At 43.3% G+C, this 21,544-nt stretch overlaps 1 protein-coding gene across 1 annotated transcript in view; it reads right to left on the bottom strand.

Annotated features, from left to right (window-relative positions):
* Positions 1-1,506: 1,506 nt before the first annotated feature.
* The window catches only part of LOC147665059 (dedicator of cytokinesis protein 5-like), a gene marked incomplete at its 3' end in the record, with an annotated part of 265,414 nt that continues 245,376 nt past the window's right edge, over positions 1,507-21,544 (bottom strand). The window contains exons 4-7 of the mRNA XM_086949783.1: positions 20,527-20,582; positions 11,992-12,088; positions 2,970-3,118; positions 1,507-1,562 (exon numbers count right to left, since the gene is read on the bottom strand). Coding sequence (XP_086805909.1) covers positions 1,507-1,562; positions 2,970-3,118; positions 11,992-12,088; positions 20,527-20,582 — 358 coding nt within the window. The remainder of the gene's footprint in view (positions 1,563-2,969; positions 3,119-11,991; positions 12,089-20,526; positions 20,583-21,544) is intronic.

The raw sequence follows: 21,544 nt of genomic DNA, 5'->3' as shown, positions 1-21,544 counted from the left end.
GCATAGACACACACTGGGCAAGCCCGCGAGCATTTGCGGATGGAAAAGGGACCGGATAGATTGGTCAACTGCGGAGGTGGCACACATGAGACTCGTAAGATGGGACAATAAACTTGTAGATGACCTGATAACGTGAGAAGAGATGATACAAGAAATCTAAGACACTCCAAGTTCTAGGCCTCCGCTGATCAACACAGAAAATTGAAGACTCAAGGGTAACAAAGAGGCAGGAATCCTGAGCACCAACGTACCCTAATAAGTCATAAGGGGAAGGTGGGGAAGAAATGGGTTAGTCCACAGCATCAATGGGTGATTGAATGAATGAAAATTTGATACATGCTGATGAACTCATAAGGAAGAACCTGGGGCACGCAGTTGGACTTAAGTCGAATATTGCAATATTATGGGGGGTGGAGTACATGATCGGTTACTTTTCTGGGAGGTTGAGTTCATGCGGCGGGAAACGGGGGAGACCTGGGGGCAACACAATGTAACAATACCATGACTAATAAGAAATGCTGTTGTAAATGTAACCCAAACGGATAACTGATATCAGCAATTTGAACTCTTTGTATTCTCTTTTTATTTCCCTTTGTTTTGCTAAAAAATAAGTAGGTATCCTTAGCTTGATTAATGAGAGCAGGTCAAGTACAGTGAACAGTAGGGATAACAAATGGTGACATCAATTTAAGCACTAATAGGCATTGACAAAAAGCATACCTTAGAACCAAGACAGACAAAGAAGTATGATAAAGCATAAAATAGTGCTTTGTCATTTAGAAATAAATCCACATTTTGAAATGCTACAATCTTCCTATAACAATAAAAGTTTGAATTTTTGTATATATTTTGTCTCTGTACTAATTTTTTTTATACTTTATTGTTTCATGTAAACATGATTCTGTAGCTTTGTGCAATGTTTTGTGGTTCCATTCGTAGAAACGGCTTAGGTGGGAGGGGGGTGGGGGGGGGGGGTCCCTGATGACCAGTAGTCATTCATTGAGGGTCCCCAAAAATAAAAAAGTTTAGGAGGTTCTTCTTTCACTCTAGGGAAAGCAAGCAGACAATGAAGTTGGCTTAATTAATTTCTTACCGTCCCGCCATCTCTCCTCAGGTGGTCTAGTTGCACAGATGCGCGTGTCTCCACCCACATTGCCCTGTCAGTGGACAACTGCAATCGGATTGCCCAATTTTTCTATGATAAAGTCTATCATATCGATAGCCATGCTATGTTCCATCAGGACGTTACTAAGGCTGCTTGTCCTGAATCCTGGTTTACTCCAGCAGATTCCAGGGATGGCTTTGTCTCTGACAGAGCTGCAGACTCTGTAACCTAAAGTAAAGTCTGGTGCACTAACTGATCAGGTCTCACCTACGATTCTGGAGCGGGGCAGGGAGGCTATCCATCAGGGGTAATGCAACCTGCTTAACCTGTCTTTCTCAACAGGTTAGATTCTCTTGAAATGGAAACATGCCATTGTCGTCCCTCTTTTTAGAAAAACTTACATTGGATCCAGATAAGCCACATAACTTTAGACCGATTTCCCTGCTTCCGTTCTTTTCTAAAGTAGGGGGAAAATATATTATTCATCAGCTTATGAAATCTATTGAGTCTAAAGATTTTTTGCAGGAGAATTAATCTGGTTTCCATCCTCAGTACAGCAAGGAATCTGCATTGTTGTTAGCTTCTGAGTCTCTTAGACTCATTTCTGATGAGGGCAACACCACTGCTTCGATTATGCTGGACCTAAGTGCAGCGTTTGGTACAATATCCCATGGCCTTCTGCTTGAACAGCTGTGCTCACACGGTATCGGTGACACTGCTTTGAGATAGCAGGCTTCCTTTCTTCATAACCGTACCTTGCAGGAAGAGCAACAGCCTTTCTCATCCAGGGTTTTTCCGCTACAGCAGGGGGTACCACAGGGCTTAGCATTAAGCCGACTGTTGTTAAATTTTTATACGCCCTCCCTAGCTGATGTGATCGAGCGTTATGGCTTTAAAATTGTGTCATATGTCAGCGACACACAGCTTATCATTACTTTGTCTCAGGATGAGGGTTTTTGCCTGCTTATTTTAGATCCTGTCTCGTCAGATTGGCTGAATGGATGTATCACCATTGCGTCAAACTGTATGTTGGGAAAATCGAGGTCTGGTTCTGGGGAAACAATCCTCTATTTGGTCCAGAGAATTGTGCCCAGTTCTACTAGGACCTGTCCCGATTCCAAAACAGAAAGGTCAGAATCTCAGCATCTGGTTTGACACCAATCTTACCTTTGACAATCAGATTCCCAACCTTGCTGGTACCGGTTTTGTCATCCTGAAAATGCTGTAGAAAATTCTAGGTCTTCTACCAGAAGCCCCCAAGAAAACAGAGGTCCAGGCCTTGCTCACAACACAACTGGACAACTGGAATGTACTATATTTATGTACTACCATTGGAAGATTAAGGAAGCTTCAAAGGGTGAAGAATGCTGCTGGATACTTGCAACTAGACATTCCAAGACACTCTTCTATGGGCCAAGTAATTGCAAAGCTTCACTTGCTTGCGATGAGGAAGACAGTGGCTTCTAAAGCTTTATGCTTCTGCCATAAAATTTTGAACAAGAAAGCCCTGCTATCTGCACTCTCTGGTTAAGGACCATCACCCTTCCAGAAGTCTTCGACCTTCTGAAGTGGCGCTCACAACAGTTTTGACTGTGGAAAAAGCACGTATGGGAGGTTGTTCTTTCAGTTTCCTGGAACCTAAACTGTGGAATACTCTCCCTCTTGCTCTGAGATTAGAATGCTGAGAACCAGCCTTGCGGAAAAAGCAAAAGACGTGGCTTTTCAGGTTAGCATAGATTAGATCTCTCTTTTTAGTTCAGGCCTTCGTGGTGTATGAATCTTCAGTGCGAGGACACACTGAATGGAGTAACCAGGCACTCTGTGTAAGTTTAACACATAACATAACACTGCAACTGCACTGTACCTGTTGCCATAGTCAATCTTGGCAGTGACTTTCTTTTTCAATTCTGCCAGTTCATCCTTGGGAAGCGTGCCGGACAGGATCTGGGACCGCCACTCAATCAGGCTGTACGTCATCTGCTGCACATGTCGGAACAGCGTCTTGTCATCATTCTAAAAGAATGGACAAACAAATGGTAAATTGGTAGCAGCACCCTGGAAGACCTGAAAGTTCAACTATCAGTAGCAATACGTATCTTGTTAGTAGGAAAAATGTGTCAGACATAGATGCTATCTACATAATATGACCTGCAGGCAAACATGATGCGACTTAAAATCAAGCATTGGCAAAGCCAATTGATCTGGGGTTGACTTCCAGTCTTTTGGCTTTCTCAATGCTTGTTTTGGCTTGGTCGTGTTTTGTAAACCTTTGTTTCTAAGGGAGCAGCTGGCCCTTGTCGTTAAAAAACAAAAACAATTTGCTAAAAGAAAAAGGAAATGTTTTGGGTCTCAAAAAGCAAGCATTGTCATCGTAGTCCCTGCCAATGAAAGAAACTACTTTTGTATAAATTGGCTCCCTGTGAAAGAGCAGAATATTGTCACTCTCAGTGAAGTTAGCCAATGGATGAAGTGGGTTTTGGCCCATGATGTATGCTTCAGAGGGTAAAGGAAAATGTGAATTGCACTACAACAGAGCAACATATGAAGAGGATTCTCGGAAAGCCCAAGAAAGTAAATATATTATATTTATTTATTTATTTATTCGAAGTTTTATATAGCGCGAACAAGATCCTTACAGATATCAGAGCGCTTCACATGGACAAGGTAGGGGCAGTAGGAATGAACAGAGATAATGGGAGCAGTGTAATAGTCATTAACATGGTAATAATCATAACATACATAAAACAATCATAACATACATAAAACATATGCATATACAATCAAATAAACAAGTAATATAAGACAGCACAAGTCGTTGATCGTTGATCACACTACAGGGGTGTTCAGGTACACCTTGGGTATGTGGATGGCTTATACCAGTGTTATAGTATATAGAGAACACTGAGTGAAGGCAACGGGAGAGTGGATCAGTAAACCAGCGTGTATCCTATATTAGTCGGTAGACGAGAGTAGCGTAGTAGTGTCCCCATCAAGTAGAAGAATGGTACCAAGGGACAATGAGAACAGTGGTAGAAAGCAATGCAGAGTCACTGATCCAGCACCTGTGAGGTTCAGGAGATCTTGGCCAGAAGGATGCTTTTCACCTCTTTCTTGAAGAGTGTAGTGGAGGAGATAAGCCTTGTTTCAGGGGGGAGCGCATTCCAGATCCTGGGTGCCATTCCTGAATCTACAAGGTTTCAGGAGTAGATTTTTTGTACTTCTATTGGATCTCGACCCTCCTGATATAGACAACTTTTGAGCGAGGTAGTTGGGTGCATTGTGGTGCACGGCTGCATGTGTCATAACTGCAATTTTTAGCTGTATTCTGGCTTCAAAAGGCAGCCATTTTAGCGATTTTAAGTCTGGGGATATATGCGAATGCTTTCTTGATCCAGTAATGAGTCTCGCGGCAGCGTTCAGGGAGGCTCTTAAGGGTGCTGTTGTGGATAGCGGTAGTCCGCTGAGGGTCACAATTCCGTAATCTATTCGGGGGATGACTAAAGCTTGTACAGCAGTTTGGAAGTCTTCGGCAGGGAGGAAGGGTTTAATTTTCCTTAGTGTGTTGATTTGGAAATTAGCTGCTTTTGTGGCTTTGCTAACGTGCTGCTGCATGTTGAGCTTGGCGTCGAGAGTGACGCCTAGGGATTTCGCCGAGTCCACGATTGTGGGTTGGACATTGAGTGCTGTTAAGTTATTGAGCCAGGTTTGGGTGATGGAAATTTTCGCCGGGGGTGAGATGAGTAGGAACTCAGTTTTCAGAACATTTAGTTTGAGGTGATTATCGGCCAGCCAAGATTGAGTGTTAATAAGCGTGGAATTCAGATGTTTGATATCTTCAGGGGATTGTAGTTTTAGGTAAAGTTGTGTGTCGTCGGCGTACATATGGAATTCGACATTGGAAGCTTGGAGCAAGGTGGCGAGCGGTTCCATGACGAGGTTGAACAGTGTGGGGGAGAGGGAGGATCCTTGTGGTACCCCTAGATCTGCAGGCACAGGTGTAGATAGCACATTGTCGATCTTGAACTTCTGAGACCGGTTGTGAAGGAAGGACGAAAACCATTTGAGAACAGTTCCCGATAGACCCATTCTAGTGCTTAGCAGCTCCAGCAAGTTCTCATGTTTGACCGTGTATAATTTTAGTAAAATCAAAAGTTCTTGGCTAACACCAGAACTAGTAAGCACCTCTTACCATTCACTTCTAGCAGGCATGTCAATCCAAACATTTAACAATCATGTTTTCTATTTTAAACACATTTAACAGATATGTTTCCTGAGGAATGTACAAAGGCCGAATTACCTTTATATACCTTTTTTTTTGGCACACCAAAATTTGCACAGCGAGCGATGGTACCATACATAGACAGATTCTTGCTCTTCTTTGCTGCTCCAATAAATAGTAACAGTCTCAACGCACGCAAAGATTTGTTGGGGTAGGTACAAAATAAGCTTTTTATCTTCAGCTGTAAGATCCAACTCAAGCTGTTTTCAAACCCAGGAAAAAGGCCTCCGTGCTTGCTGCTCTCTCAAGTATTTACTCCATTAGGCAGGAGTCAGTGTCCACATGGATTGTATACATCTGCTGTACTTTCCATGTTAACCATGTGGGATTGGGGAGCAGAGATTTAGCCACATGCTTATAGTACACTTCATTTACAACACAGTTGTATATGTTCAAGCTTCCAAAACCTTTGTTAATAGAGGCATCCGTAATGTAATTTTTTAGGCTACATCTTTATTTCTTTATATCTCAAAGTCTTAGTTGATGTCAACATATTACACAGTCAAAAAATGCGGCCAACAAATATTAGTTCTGTTTTGATCACTAAGTACATTCCAAGAAGTAATATCAATTAGATGGTATACTCCTAGCTGGGGTTTTTAATGCACGCATGCCTAGGGATACAGAAAATATTTCCATCACCCCAGTTGGTGTGACCCCATGCAGAAGAGGGGAGGAACTCTGTAATTTTGTGTCACCTCGGAATATGATTAATGTTATGGAAAAAGCTGGCGTTCACCCAACTGCGGGCCATTACCTACCTACAGAGGTCGCGGATGCTCATCAATTATAGATTATGTTTTTATATCATCCTCATTAGAATGTTTTTTAGAAAAGGCTGAGGTTTTATGTACTAGCCAAGGTGACCATAATCCTATTTTAACAATTTTAAAACTTTTTAATTCCAAATCTATTACCCAAAGAGAAATTGGGGCTAAAAACCTTGTGGTATCCATGGATAAGCTCAGGCTGATATGGAAGGGGATAGACAATAAAGCCTTACTAGAATGTACGATAAGGATGTATCCCACACTAGTAGACACATGTTTGTCAAGTAGCTCCACAGGTGGGGATATTACTGAAGCTTTTATGGGCCTCTGTATTGGTATTAGGCGGATAATTTCTAAACTAATTACCTATACAAGTAAGATCCCCAGGTGGTTTGATAATTCGTGTTCTCGGGCCAATAGAGACCTGCGTGAAGCATTAGCGGCTACACCCAGGGATGTATCTCTAGTAAGATCTTGAAGAGCCCGTTATAAGATAGCCACTAAAATACGATCTGATGAGTTACTTATAACATGTTGGGATAATCTAGTTAAGGCTGCCTCCCTAAAGGATACATATGGATTCTGGAGGGAAGTTAAAAACATGAGGTCTATGGATACAAACATTACCCCAATAAGCTGTAATATATCTAGCGAGCTATGGGAGAAGCATTTTGATGGAATCTACACTGCCCCCCCCCCCCAATAACATCCAGCAATACTATCTGTAAACAAGCTCTAAATGTCACTATAACTATATCCGAGGTTCAAGAGGTCTTACATCAAAGTTTAGGAAACAAAGCGCCAGGTCCGGATGGGTTATCTATTGATCTTATTAAACAGGAACAGGACCTTTGGGCTCCCCTTTTATGCAATGTTTTTAATAATCGGACTAACGCAACCATCCCGAGCACTTGGTCAACCAGTATAATCGTGCCCATTTTTAAAAAAGGGGACCGATCGAACCCCAGCTGCTACCGTCGCATTTCTCTGATCGATAACACCCTGAAGATTTTGGGAAGGGTAGTTTTTAACAGAATCAGGCTTTGGGCGGAAGACAATCTAATTTTAAACTGTTGTCAGCTGGGCTTCAGAAGCAATGTTGGAACTGTTGAACAGTGCTTAAATTTGAATCTTATTATGGGGAAATATACGGTTGCAAAAAATGCTCCTTTTTATTTAAGTTTTATGGATTTATCCTCAGCATTTGATTTTGTCAACAGATCACGTTTATGGAAAATTCTTTTAAATTATGGGTTGGATGAGACACTGGTTTGTTTTCTGGCTTATTTGCACAGGGACTTGAAGGCACGGGTGAGGATAAGTGATGACGGGGAAGTTTCTGGGGACATCGTCATTGGCCGTGGGGTCAGACAAGGTTGTGTTCTGGCCCCCCTGCTTTTTATTCTTTATATTAACGAACTACACAACTCCCTGTCAAGAACGTCTAAGGCTGTCCCCAAGATTAACGGTAAATTACTGCCCGTGCTTTTATATGCAGATGATGCGGTCCTTATGGGTCGCACGCCAAATGCACTCCGCACTTTAGTCAAGGGATTTCTGTCTTTCATGGCGGACCTGGATCTATGTACAAATTTTAAAAAGTCTTTTATCATGAGTTGTGGTCCTAAAAAACACTATATTAAATCTATTTCAGTGGGTAATGAATTGTTGACTTGCACCAGCACTTTTCCCTATTTGGGTTTAGTTTTTTCAGAATCTGGCTCTTGGAAAGCCCATACGGCCCTTGGTAGAAGCAAACTAACTAAAGCAATAAATTCTATAATCAGTCTTAGGCAACCGAGACATTCTGAGGTGGTGGTACCGTTGACTCAGATATATAAATCGCAATGTGTACCGACGGCTACCTATGGGGCCGAAGTCTGGGGGCAAGCAAACTGTAGTGGGATTCAAACCGAAGAGAACAGGTTCTGTAGGAAAATCCTTGGCGCGTTTATATCATCTTCTAGTTATATTACCCAAAAGGAATTGAACATACAATACGTGGAGGATTTCATTAGGTCACACCCAGCTATATTCTGGGTGAAATTATGGCAAAACCCTGCGGCAATTTTGACCAGAGATATAATCACTGACTGCCTTAAGTGTGACAGAGGTAGCGGCATACCCTGGCTAGCTGCAGTAAAAAAACAGTTTAGCCAGTGTAGATATGGAGCACATTTTTAATCATCCACTGGAAGCGGAAGGAATAAATATAAAATCAGTTAGGGGGGCACTTTACGATCTATATCGTAAAGAAAGACAAGATACTGAGCACCAAAAACTGACTGTGGCTAGAAACTTGCACCTCCTGGATACACCTAGTACCCAACATACCATGCCACAATTATACCTTAGAAAGAATATGGGGAGATGGAAAAGGAGTCTACTCTATCGTCTCAGGGACGGAAGCATTAAATATTCTCTTTGCTTCCCTATAGGTTTTAACAAAAATCTAGAGCAACTGATTTGTCCCTGTGGACATGGTAGTAAACAGACCCTGTTACATGTTATATTCTTTTGTAATTTTATGTGACATATACTAAATGGTACATGTCCCCATATTTTAAAGGTCGGGTTATAACGGACTTTAGATTGGCATACCTTGAAATATTAGAACTAGGAAATGACTATCTGATTTTTAGAGTAAGCTCATTTCTCCAAAGCGCAGTATGCTCCTGTGCTTCACTGAATGAACCCTAACATGGCATGCCCTTACTATATGCTCTTATTTATTTTTATCTTAGCGAAGGGCGACCAACTGTACATTGATGCTGCGATTCGCTCGGAATATGTTTTGGATATTGAAGACATATGTTCTTATCTGTATTATTAAGTCCGCACGTAATTTAATGCACTTTATCCATACTTTTGGGTGATTGCACAAATTGTTCCAGATTTATATTTATTACCCCCATGGTCCCATTGGAGCTACTCTGTTTCATTGAATATTCTTTGTATCTCTAACGTAAATATTGCTAATGTTGCACAGATCCATCTGCACTATGAAGTCTTATTGTTACCTAATGCTTTTTATTATCATCATTATCTTCTGGCCGATTTGTACAAATTGTTTTAGACCTACATTTGTATAAATTCTGCACAAATGCCATTTATGTTGTTAATCTTTATATTCTCGTAAGGTGTATTTGACCTGGATAGTATTGCATACTCATATGTTTTTTAATATTTTATTATACCTGTTTGGGTGTGACGAATTGTACTTTTATGGATATCTTTATCCGAATAAAGTTTATTCATTCATTCAATATCAATTTTTCATGTATGAGATGATTATCTTATGGATTGCTTGCATCCTTCCTCATTCTTAGATTGCAGTCAAATTGCCCCGGTTTCATTGTCAACATGTAAATTGGCCTTTTCGTATCATCAAGATGCCTGTGGTACAGCTCCTCAAAACATTTGCTCACACAAAGATCCAGTCAAAACAATCTTTTATGTTTACCAGGTTACACCATCTTAGTGTCAGCCATGGATAGAGTATTACACCTTTCACATACCTCGAGAACATTTCCATTAAAGCATTCATGTGCCCCCTCTATTCCAACAGCAGATAGATGGGCTGAAGAAACCTCTCAAAATGTGTCATGCATTAATCAACACCGGACTGCTAGTTTTACCCGAACAACGAAAGGTATTTCTCGGTATAGGGTATCGACAACAGTAATGAGCTCAGGAAGGGTACAGTCAAGTAGCTAAATTGATGACCTTCACAAAGTAGAAGCCTAGATTCTATAAGATAATTTAGCTTCTAACCAGCATCACTTTATCTTTCAGCTCCTTAAATTGTAAAAATATTTAATGGTAACGTGTGCATTGCATATTGTATGCTATGTTTTGGTCCACAAATTACCGATCACCTCTCTGGGTCCGATTCACAAAATTTACACTTGCAAGCCTATGCTTACATACATTTTTACCTTTTCTTGGAATTATCACAGATCTCCAGGAGTGTTACTAGAATGAGACAGTTAAATAGTTGTGGGAACATTTATCTCACAAATGTAGTGTACAGTAACATATTTCCACTTTTCAGGATTGATGGTTTTCATAGTTTCTCTACAGGTAGAGTTTTTTTTTAATCTGTCAGAGTAAATTTTCAACCAAATCCACAGTAGTAATATGTTTGACAAACGATTGTGAACAAACATAAACCTAGATGTTTGTAGGTGTTTACTTGCTTTGACAGGTAACTCCGCCCTCGAACTCCCACAAACCACTTATGTGAGTTGATTTATCAACAGAAAAAAATGCAACCACAATGACGAAATTTTAATTGTCAGTAAAATCTGTTGGCTAGAGCAACTTTATGTTTTGTGAATCACTGACATGAAGTTGTACTCGTAGTTGATGATATTTATGTATTTAAGTGTCATCTTGGAGAACAAATACTTTTTTTAATCTAGTCCACTTTAACATTTTTGTCTCTAATGCTCAATTAACGTACCACTTTGCAACCTATCACCTTTGTGAAACAAATGCTCAATAGGTAAACTAATACATTTATCATATGAGCATCAAAGCACAGAAGACAAATTACAATTAAAATTTCTTACTTCAATGAAAAATGACTTGTGTTTATACATGTTTTGGAAATTGTTATGCAAGGGCTGGAGACTGCCCAACCATAATATGCTTTTGCTTTCCAAATTTAAATCTGAATGTCTCTGTAGAAACTTGTGAGTAAAGTCACCAGTGGAAAATTCTGTGATGTTCCAACCGAGATACGGGATTCAACCCAGTTCCGGGGAAACGAGATAGGGGTACTTTTACTATAAGACTAAAAATCCCTCATTCACGATAGCTTCTTACCTAGTTCATATTTGCTGGCTAACATTCATCATGCTGCCTTACATTTCTTTCAATGTTTAATTATTTATGCTAGGTATATATAGCATTATGAGTCGATAGTGTCCAAGCAGAAGTGATGAATTGAAACATGTAAGTTACATTTAACTTCAGAAAATGTAGCTCACTTGAAAGTGAGAGAGAGACCGAGTGTGTGTTTGAGAGAGGGGGTGTTTGTGTGTGGTGAGAGAGAAGTCATCTGGTGTCAAGGAGCTGCAATGGAAGCTAGAGGGCTCTACAGTTTTTGAGTTGTGGGCCTTGTGAGGTTGTGTGCATACTAAGGAGAAGTGGGGACTGAGTAGTAGGGGCAGAAATCACCCTTCAAATGAGCCTGTTGGCATGTTTCACATACTTTTGTGTCGGGGAACAAGGGACAGTGGTCTCCCCAACTGCATTAACTTGTTCACTTGGAGACCAAACAGTGACAATTAAGGGTGTAGACTTCTGAAACTATCAGCGCTTGCAAACATTAGCCTCTCAATCAGGCAGACGTCTGTTAACTTTGCAGATGTCTGCATGAGTTGATGGTGGTTTCAGTGAGTGAAGAGTTTACACTTGCACAGGGACAGCTGAGCACACCTAACAGAAATAAGACTAACTCCCCTAAAGTCATTTCACACAGTGCTCAGAACAATTGATATTTGAAACTGTGATTGGAAACTGTCTAGTTAGACGTGAAAGGCTTGCGATGGAATTTCAATTCATGTTAAGCTTCCGCAACATTTAATATCAGAAATAAGATGCTTGGAGTTGGTGAAGATAAAAAACCCAGCAGACTGTAAGCCTGGGGTGAAAGGAAAACCAAGGGATCACAGGGGTGGACACATTTCAGATACAATAAACTTGGAGCATGCTGGAAGGGGCAGGTGGTCAACCTGAGACTTTTTTTTAAAAACATGGTGTGTGGGTAATAATTAAGCATTCTCATCCCCTTCTAAACACCTCATATTAAACTTAGATGAGTAACTTACAACATAGAGCTTGTGCCAGATGACAGCCCACTCTCGCAGCGTGGTGGTGAGTTCTTGAACAAGGGGAACTTCGCTGGGAATGACCGTTTCGTGCTTCCTAAAAAGTAAAAGAGGTTCAGAATGGCCCATCAACAGAGGTCCCATGGAAAGTAGACCAACCAACATCTTGCACTCCAGTTTCTTCATGCCAGGCTGCTGCTGCGCAAGGGCTATCACATTTCTACATAGTTGCATGTTGTACCTTTCTTTTGCTCCATATGTAGGCTGTGGCCGCTCACATGATTTGTCTTGGTGAACTAAGGCACAAAGGCCTATCAGGAAATTAGGCTAGATATTTGACTGCTCCTTCAAAAAGTACTTGACTTATCAGTTACTAACTGCCTCTTGCGCCTTATTAAGATTTTTCCGTAGACCAATACCCCACTACAGACAGGCTCAGACTTATATGAACTAGTCAACCAACCACTCCAAAGCTCTTTTGGACCCCACCGTCTGACTCGAGGTACCGCCTGCATGCACTCCACCTCTCTCCCTGCTGTTGGATTTGCTATTCTGCTCACCTCTCGACTAATTTCACTCTCACGCCTTACTGCACTCCTTTTCTCTCTCTCTCTTGTATGCCTGTTTCGGACTCTCTCTCTCACCCTTTTCCCTCTGTCTCTGGCATGTCGCTTGTTGCCCACTCGTGCGCACCCCTTTTGTGCCTCCATTATGGGCTCTCGCATTGAGCTCATCTGGCTCATTCACTCTCTGCCTTTTTGACCCTCATCTCGCACTCTTCACCATTCTCGCTTCTCTATGCTCTCACTTGTGCTTTCATTTCATTCTCACTTCGCCTCGTATTTGTGCCCGGGTGTGCTTTGCCTCCTTCTTGTGCCCAGGACAGTTTTTCTTCTCTTTTTGCCTCATTTTCTCCCCTCTCTCTAGGGACTCTCCCACCTCCCCTTCCCACGCTTTCCCATCTCCACCCTTCCCCCTCTCCTTACATGTTTCTCCCGCATCTTCCAGGTGCCTTCTGCTTCCTGTCCCTCCCTAGCCCCGCCTGCTCACCCGCACCCCTGCCCCTCCCAGGACCTACTTAACGGCGGCCACTTTGCGCTCTGCCAAAGGCAAGCCCATCTGCACTCGTCCATGCATGGACCATCTCCAGCGTCACAAACCCTGGTCCACCTGACCTTTGCCTCTATAAATCCTCTGACCTAAAAGCAAGCAACACCGATTGCTGACGCGACAACAGCCTCCGCGCCACACCTCACACCACGGCAGGACGTTTTCATATGCTCATTACCACTTGCAGATCTCTCTGTAAGCACGTCACCGAGGTTTCAGACCTCATCAACACGCACTCCCCGGACATACTTTTTCTCACAGAAACCTGAATCAAGTCTGCATTCAACCTAGCAATCAACTCGGCCGTCCCACTAGGCTACATGATCACCCACCAAGCCAGGCACCACAAACCCAGAGGAGGCCTTGCAATCATTCACAGAGAGACCATCAGCTGCACCACTTCCACTGAAGTACCCCCAGCGTTCATGGAACACATGCATTTCTGACTACAAGTCAGCCATGCCACGACCATCGCAGACACCCTTGCATACCGACCACCTTCAGCAAACTCCTTACTGACATTATCGGCAATGACTTCTTACTGCTCAAAGACTTTAACCTTCATCTCAACCCAGACCAACTCTAACGCCCTTCACAAGGGCTTTGCAACATCAGACTCACACAGCTCGTCCAAGGCCAGACCCACCATCTTCTCAGCTAGCTCTCAGCTAGCAACAAGGTCCCTTCATCCACCTCTCCCCGCACACATGGATGGACCACTCCATTGTACACTTCAACGCACTACACGTCGGAAAGAAGTGGCCAACCAGCAAACTCAGACACAGCTGGAACAAGATAGCAAAGGCGGACTGGACTCACATTGTCAAATGCATACAGCCTGCCCTCACTAGCCACCTGCAGAACAACATAACCACGTTCAGCAACTAGATCTCAGGCTGCGCCAACCTCATGGCTCCCTTGAAGGAAGTCTGCCAAAGAAGAACAAACATGCAAGCCTGCTGGTACACATAAGAGCTAAGAATCTCGAAGCGTTATTGTAAGCAGCTGGAGAACAGTTGAGAACCAGCCAAGACAGCACCATAAGAGGCACCTACAACCCCACGCTCAGTAGATATCATGCCCAGATTAAAGCAGCAGGCAAAGAACTCTCCAACATAGTTAGAGAATTCTTCAAACCCACGGCAGCCACCAACACATCACCGGACCTCTGCAATAACCTCTCCGACTTTTTCCATTATAAAATACACAAGATCTAGAGTAATTTTAAACCCCAACTCAGCTCAGAAGACCTCATCGGACAACTGCCCATCACCGCCAAGAACATCCATCAACTAACAGACTGAATCCTCTCACCACAGAAGACACAACCGGAATTATGGAGACCATCCATTCAGGGGCCTTGACTGACCCCTGCCCACACCATATCTACAACTTGGGAGGAACACTGATCAGCGCCAACTTCATGAGTATCAGTAACACCTTCATCCATAGCAGAACCTTCCCAGAAACCGGAAACACTCCGAGGTCAAAGGTATCCTGAAGAAACTTTCCGCAGACCCAGAAGAACTTAGCAATTAAAAGACCCATCTCACTTCCACCATTCCTGTACAAAGTGAAGGAGAAAGAGCAACTTTCCACCTACCTAGAACAGCACCACCTCTTGGGCATCACTCAGTCAGGTTTCTGAGCAACCACAGCACAGAAACTGCCCTCTTGGCAGCAAAAGACGATTTCCAGACCATCATGGACAGACATCTCATCCTCCTCGACCTCTCAGCGGCTTTCCACACTGTATCCCATGGCGCCCGCCTCTCAAGACTTCGCAACTCAGGAAATCAATGACCAGCCCTGAGATAAATCACCTCCAGACAGAGCACAAGGAGTCAAACTCCCCCATACACCTTCGAACCCATAAAACTCGTCTGCAGAGTTCCCCAATCTTCCTCACTCAGCACAACCCTCTTCAACATGTACATGGCGTCCCTCACCTGCATTATAAGAGTCAATGACCTCAACATTGCCTTTACAATGAAGACACATGGCTCATCCTCTCCCTCACAGATGAGAACATCACTACCAGGACCAACATCACAACCTGCGTGACCAACGAGGACAACTGGATGAGGAAGAGCTGTCTACAACTAAACACTGACAAAATTAAGATCCCGATCTTCGGAACTAGAGTTCTCAGCGGGACTCCTTCTGGAGGCCGACAGATCTGGGGCCCTCTCCCCACAGACCATGCAAGAAACTTCGGGATCATCCTGGATGACAAACTCACAATGTCTACACAGGTGAACTTCCTGACCTCTTCATGCTTCCTCGTACTCAGAAAGATCCGCAATATCTTCAAATGGATCCTCACATACATGAGGCATTGCAACAAAGGCCCTCAACCAGCAGACTGGACTAAGGCAACACAATCCATGCTGGCATCTCCAACCAGTTCACTCAAAGACTCCAGACCACCCAAAACACAGCTGCCAGACTCATCTTAGATGACCCTTGAAGCCCTCACATCACTCCCCACCTCATAGAACTACACTGTTTACCCATAAGGAAATTCCAATTCAAGCTACTCATCCACACCTAAAAAGCCTCCCACTACCCTGGACCTGCCTCCATCAATGACCGTCTTCAACATCTTCAACTCTACCATCCAACCACACATCTTCACCCAGCCTCACTCGCACGAGTCCCTGTATCCGCTGAAGCAAGTCAGGAGGATGATCCTTCTCCAACATTGCCCTCTAAACCTGGAATGGCATCCCGCAACACATCAGGACCGCCCCATCTCTACTCAATTCACACAAGAAACTGAAGATCTATCAGTTGAACAGGGGGCTCTCTCTGCCTGACCTTCGCTCCTCCTCCAGCACCTGGATACTCTCACTGGTGATAGACTGAGCACTACAAATCGATTTAACATAACATAATAGAGTCCATGAGAAGACTGAACAACTAGTTACAAGTGTGGCCGCCACCTCTGAAACTTATAGGCTAAGACAGACATGTGACAACTTCTACCTCAGCCCTAAGAATATTTTGGAATCAGTGACCCGTTGATTTCTAGGGAGCCAGCCCATTCCGAAATAAAAATGTTTGCTCAAACTCGTCCTCCACCTCTTCCTTGCAAGTAATATTATCCTTACTATTACACAAGACTGTGTTTGTACCTGGAAGTCATTTACAATGAGCCACTACCATTTTGCAACATAGGCCAAGCAGGAGAATATATAAAAATCTATATCTCTAACTCTGAATGCTTCCAACAACATCATGCATCATTTCTCTGAGGACAATAGAGTGCATGTGTGCTGTCACTTAACCTCCCAAACACAAGCTAAAAAAAACAAAAAAAGGCACCATCTTCAACTTTATTGATGCACTCAATGTGGTAGAGCATGTTACACACCTAACACATTCCAATGACCACATCCTCAACATTGTCTTCTCAACATTACCAACAACTATGCAAACAACCAATTCAATGCAAACCACTAATCCAATGTAAACCACGCTTATGCTTGGGCTGGACCGACCACTTGGCCATGCCTATCTTTCCCCTCAGCATTCTACCAACTAACCAAGGTCAACACGAAAGAGAAGATCAAGCCTTCAAATCCTTCAGAGACTTCTCCATAGGCGAACTAATGCTTGAACTCATCTCTCACCATATCAACTCCACGTCTGACGCTAGCACCATTCTAAACATCTTCATCAATTTTTTAAAAAAATATGTGAACATCGACAGCCTATTTACAAAACGAAAGTGCAATCAGCACCCTCGTACTCTAAAGACCTTGCTGACAAAATCCATCTGCAGACAGGACAGAAAATGGATGAAAAACAGAACTCCAGAGCACCCCTTGATACTGAAGTTCCTTCCCACAACAGTCAGCCAGCTCATCACATCAACACAAGCAAAGTACTACACCAACTCTATTAATGAAGCCACCAACAGAAGTAGAACACAGTTCAAGACAATAAACCACTGCATTAACTTCCTCCGGGTCCACCTATTCCTCACTCCACAGAAAACTGCAATGCCATTAACCACTTCAGTGAAAAAATACACATGATCCAACAGCACATCGATGACACCAAGCCTCTTTCAAACACACCCCTTTCCATAGAATCCAGAAATCATCACCCTTCAAAGCACTAACTCTTCTGGATCTCGCTCACATACTCAACTCCCTCAAAGCAACTTCTTACAAAGATGATTACCTTTGTTCTTCACCAAAGCTCTCTCTAGTGACACTCTCTTACCCCTACTTACCATTGCAAATGCCTCCCTCACTTGATGCATCTTCCCAGAAGCTCTAAAGTCAGGCCAGATCCTCCCACTCCTAAAGAAATCTTTAGAAGACGCTGCTGACCTTGCCACTACCAGTCCATTATTCACCTACCATTCATCAGCACCGTCACTGAAAGCAGTCTGTGTTCCACTTCCACATTACATTAATGCTAACCATCTCCTGCACGACTGCCAGCCTGGATTCAGATGTTGCTGCAGCATGGAGACTGATGCCTTAAAGATCGTAGACTATGCTCTCTTGACCACAGATGAAGATAATACCTACTGCCTCATCTGCTGGACCTCGCAGCTGCCTTCAATACAGTCAACCATCCTCCTTCATTCGCACCCTGGAATCTTGAACATTACTCACTGTCAATGTCCTTCACTAGTTGTCCTCCTACATTTCCAACGAAACCAATTTGTTCACATGAGCACCTCCCGATCTCAAAAGAGCCCTATTACCTGGGGAGTCCCCTAGGGTTCCATACTGTTTCATGTCATTTTCAAATTTTACATGGAGCTGCTTGGTACTCTACTCGCAAATTACAGCATCAAGATTTACCAGTATGTGGATTACACACCACTCTACTAAAAAGTCTCCTTGGTTTCCGACTGCTAACGCCTCAAACATGAATAATCCAGACCTGGTGGTCCAGTGCCTACCTGAAGCTCATCCATACCCAAGACCGATTTCATGTTAATTTCTAAGGATAATAAACAAGTTACAGTACAAACCTGGCTCAATGGCATAAACCTTGGACTACCAGCTTCCACCGAATGCCAAGTCACTTGGATTCACCCTGGACACCAACTTCACCCTCAAGGAACACATTGTCAAAACAACGAAAGATGGCCAGGTACCAACTCTCTATTCCAAAGAAAGTAAAACCATTTCTTCCACAAAGTGACTTCAGAAGTGCTGTTCAAGCCTTCATACTCACACGTCTGGACACTGGTAATGTCCTACTGCATGGCCTCATAGACTACTTATTGGCATCCCTTAAGTGCACTTTACAAGCCTCAGCACGTATCATCCAGATCAGAAGAAATATGACACATCCACCCCGTACCCTGATGGAACTCCACTGGCTTCCCTTGCCGTCCCGCACCATCTTCAAAACCAGCTGCAGTAATTACAAAGACATCACAACCAGCAACCCCGCACATCGTGCAAAAAAGATCATTATCACTGGTGGTTCTCTGTATACAAGCCGCCAGGACACCATCAGACTGCAGGCCTTTTTCATCTATGCACCAAGGAACTGGAACTAAATCACCATATTCATCAGGAGTGTCCCAACACTGCCTCAGTTTAGGAAAGAGGAGGACTTACCCCTTTAAAGAAAACTACACCACAATGCATTAACTGCACACAACCCAGTTGTCTCTCCTATTACTCAATTACTTTATACTTGCCTTTGACCATTTACAGAGCTTTGCTGCCTTTTGGCTAAGTTGGAGCTATAAAAATACCATATACATACATGTCACTGTGCACTGTTACTGAGAGTTGAGAAATATTCAACAGACACCCTAATTGGTGCAACATAAACATAAACCCTTCGCTGCTCTTCCCTTATGAAGCTGCTGTTGCATATTTTATGTGCTTTTGTAATAGTGCTATCATGTGAAAGTACCGTATTATTTAAGACTCTGAGTGATGACAACCAGCTGCATCAGCTCACCATAGCAGGAAATAACATCAGATCACCCGCCTCCCACTGTAACATGACCTCTACTAGAAACAATTCTCAAGGAAAAACCACACAGTACATGTTTATTCAAAGAATGTAGGTCATACGTTCATCCCACAGACACCAAAGAGCTTCACTTGCTTCCTTTCACTACATCCTGTAGGAAACGCCTCTAAAAGGGAGCATGGGACCTGGAAAACGGCCTAGTAACCTGTCACAACCATAACACAGAAATGGTCATGACAAGTGTTTCATTAGTCAAAAAGGAGATAAGCTTGTAAATTCTTTACCAACCATTTACTGAATCCCAAAATTGAAGTGTATAGATTAATTGGCATATTTAGGCATCGCCTATAAGACAGCACATTCACTGTATGTTGGGAGATGTACTGTATGCTTACATCAGGCTTAGATCCCAATCATTACTTACCATTGGTTGGTCCAAATGTCACTCTCATTTGCATATTTCTTATTGATTAGCTTAGATGGGCTTTACTACCTGTTCTTATGTTCATCCTTCCCCTGGAGCATGGACGCATTACTTGTTTCCTTCCACTGCACATTCCAGGTGCTACTTTTTTCTTTTTGTTTATGTATTCCCCTAGAGTGCATATATTTCGCATATGTCTTCCTCGTGTACTTCTCCCTCTCTGCTGCACCTGTGCTTATGTTTCCTTCTCACTGGCCCTTCCATGATGCGTTCGCCCTTGTGTGTTTCTCACCCAGCCACATGTTATTTCCTTGCTCATGTTATTCTCTCCTGAGCTATCTATACCTTGCTTTCTCATCCATTTGCTTTCCCCCTCACTCCATATTGCTCTTTCGTCCATTTGCTTCCACCCCACTCCACATTGCTCTCTCAATCTGCTTCTCCCCCACCAGGACCCTCCATGGTGCATAACTTCTCCCACGTCCTCTACGCTGCTTCTCACTACTTGCGCTCCCTATATTGATTCTGCAGGCCGCCATGTGTTGCTTCACCCAGCCCATCTTGCTTCACCCCTTAAACCCCTGCTGCTTTTTTTTGCCGTTAAAAAACAGAAGAAAAGAAGCAGTTCCATAACTTTGTAGGCTATGCTTGCTTGTTGTCCGCACCTATTAAAGAACATTTCTTTTTCTCTTTCTTAACCATGCTTCACACCATCACGGAAGCTGTACGGCAAGGTTAACAGCATTGGCAAAATCAACTGGACCCAAAGGCGAGACCTACTGGCTTTGCTAATGCTTGTTTGTAATTGAGCTCTCTGTCAACATGTAGCTCAAATAAACTTAACTCAAAAGTAAATAAGAGTCTGCACCTAAATTCCAAATCACCCCACAATGAGAGCTCAAATCACAGCTCCCTTTCATCATCCACGAATTAGTCACATCTGTTTCAACATCACATATACATTCATAAATAAAGTAAAACTCAGGACACGACCCAGCTGCAGAGAAATAAAAGCGAGCAAGGCTAAGCAAACATACCCACGGTCCTCCACGGTTGCCTCTTTGAGATGAATGTACGTTTCCGGGAAGATGCCCTACGAGGAGAAAATAGCAATGGTCATATTATCAACAACATGCAGCTGTACAAAAGAATAACAGCAAAGGACCCTCAAGGAAAGCCACCGAGAAGGACGGATTACTGGTCTGTTCTGACATGAATCCATCCAGAGTTGCAATGAAAAACCAGATCAAAGCAATGAACAACCTGACTCTGGGGGGTAGGTGTGGTGAAGTGATTGGGGGTAATTAATAAAGCAGACACAGGTGTACTTTTATAATTTATTCTCTCAGAGAGAGCGCGGGGGACAAGCTCCAGCTCTGGCTATGGCTGGGCTATAATGGCCTAAGATGGCCGCCCGCGCTCCTAGCGTCCTCCGTCGCACGATGACAGAAACACTAGAGCGCAACACTACATATATCTCCCCCCTTTAACAACAATACAACGGAATGCAAAACTACTACGATGAATCAGTCCTAAGGGTGGTTAGGTCTTCATGTTGAACTCACAATACCTTTTGGCAGTACCACGGTCCTGTCTGTGCGGGTCTGTCTCAACGTGGTGCCTGCCCTTGTGTCTCTACCGCCAGGGCATCGTTGGTTGTCTCCTGTGGTTGGTCCCTGGTGACCAAGCCACTCGCACTTTGAGCTGCTTGATGTGCCTGCTGCTCAGAGTCCCCTGGATTCTCCTGTGTCCTGGCAGTGTTCACCTCTTGTGTATTGGTGCCCTCCGTGCCACTGCTAGGTGTGCCAGTGTCTCTGTTATTTTCCTCTTCCTCCATGTTCTCGTAATTACTCTCTTCCAGTGAGGTCTCTTCTGTCTTGGCTCACTTCATCACCTTGTTGCATCTGGACATTCTGTCTAGGGACCATATCTTCCCATCACTCAATAAGGCAGACTTGGTGTACATTTCTTTGACCTGCAGGGGCGTGCTATACTTGCTGTCCTTTCCTCCTCAATTAAGCGAGCTTCACTCTGACCCATTCCCCTTTTACCAGC

The sequence above is a fragment of the Lissotriton vulgaris genome, unplaced genomic scaffold (genome assembly GCF_964263255.1).
Source record: "Lissotriton vulgaris unplaced genomic scaffold, aLisVul1.2 SCAFFOLD_1315, whole genome shotgun sequence".
Classification (NCBI taxonomy): domain Eukaryota; kingdom Metazoa; phylum Chordata; class Amphibia; order Caudata; family Salamandridae; genus Lissotriton; species Lissotriton vulgaris.
This window is presented reverse-complemented; position numbering and strand designations above follow the sequence as displayed.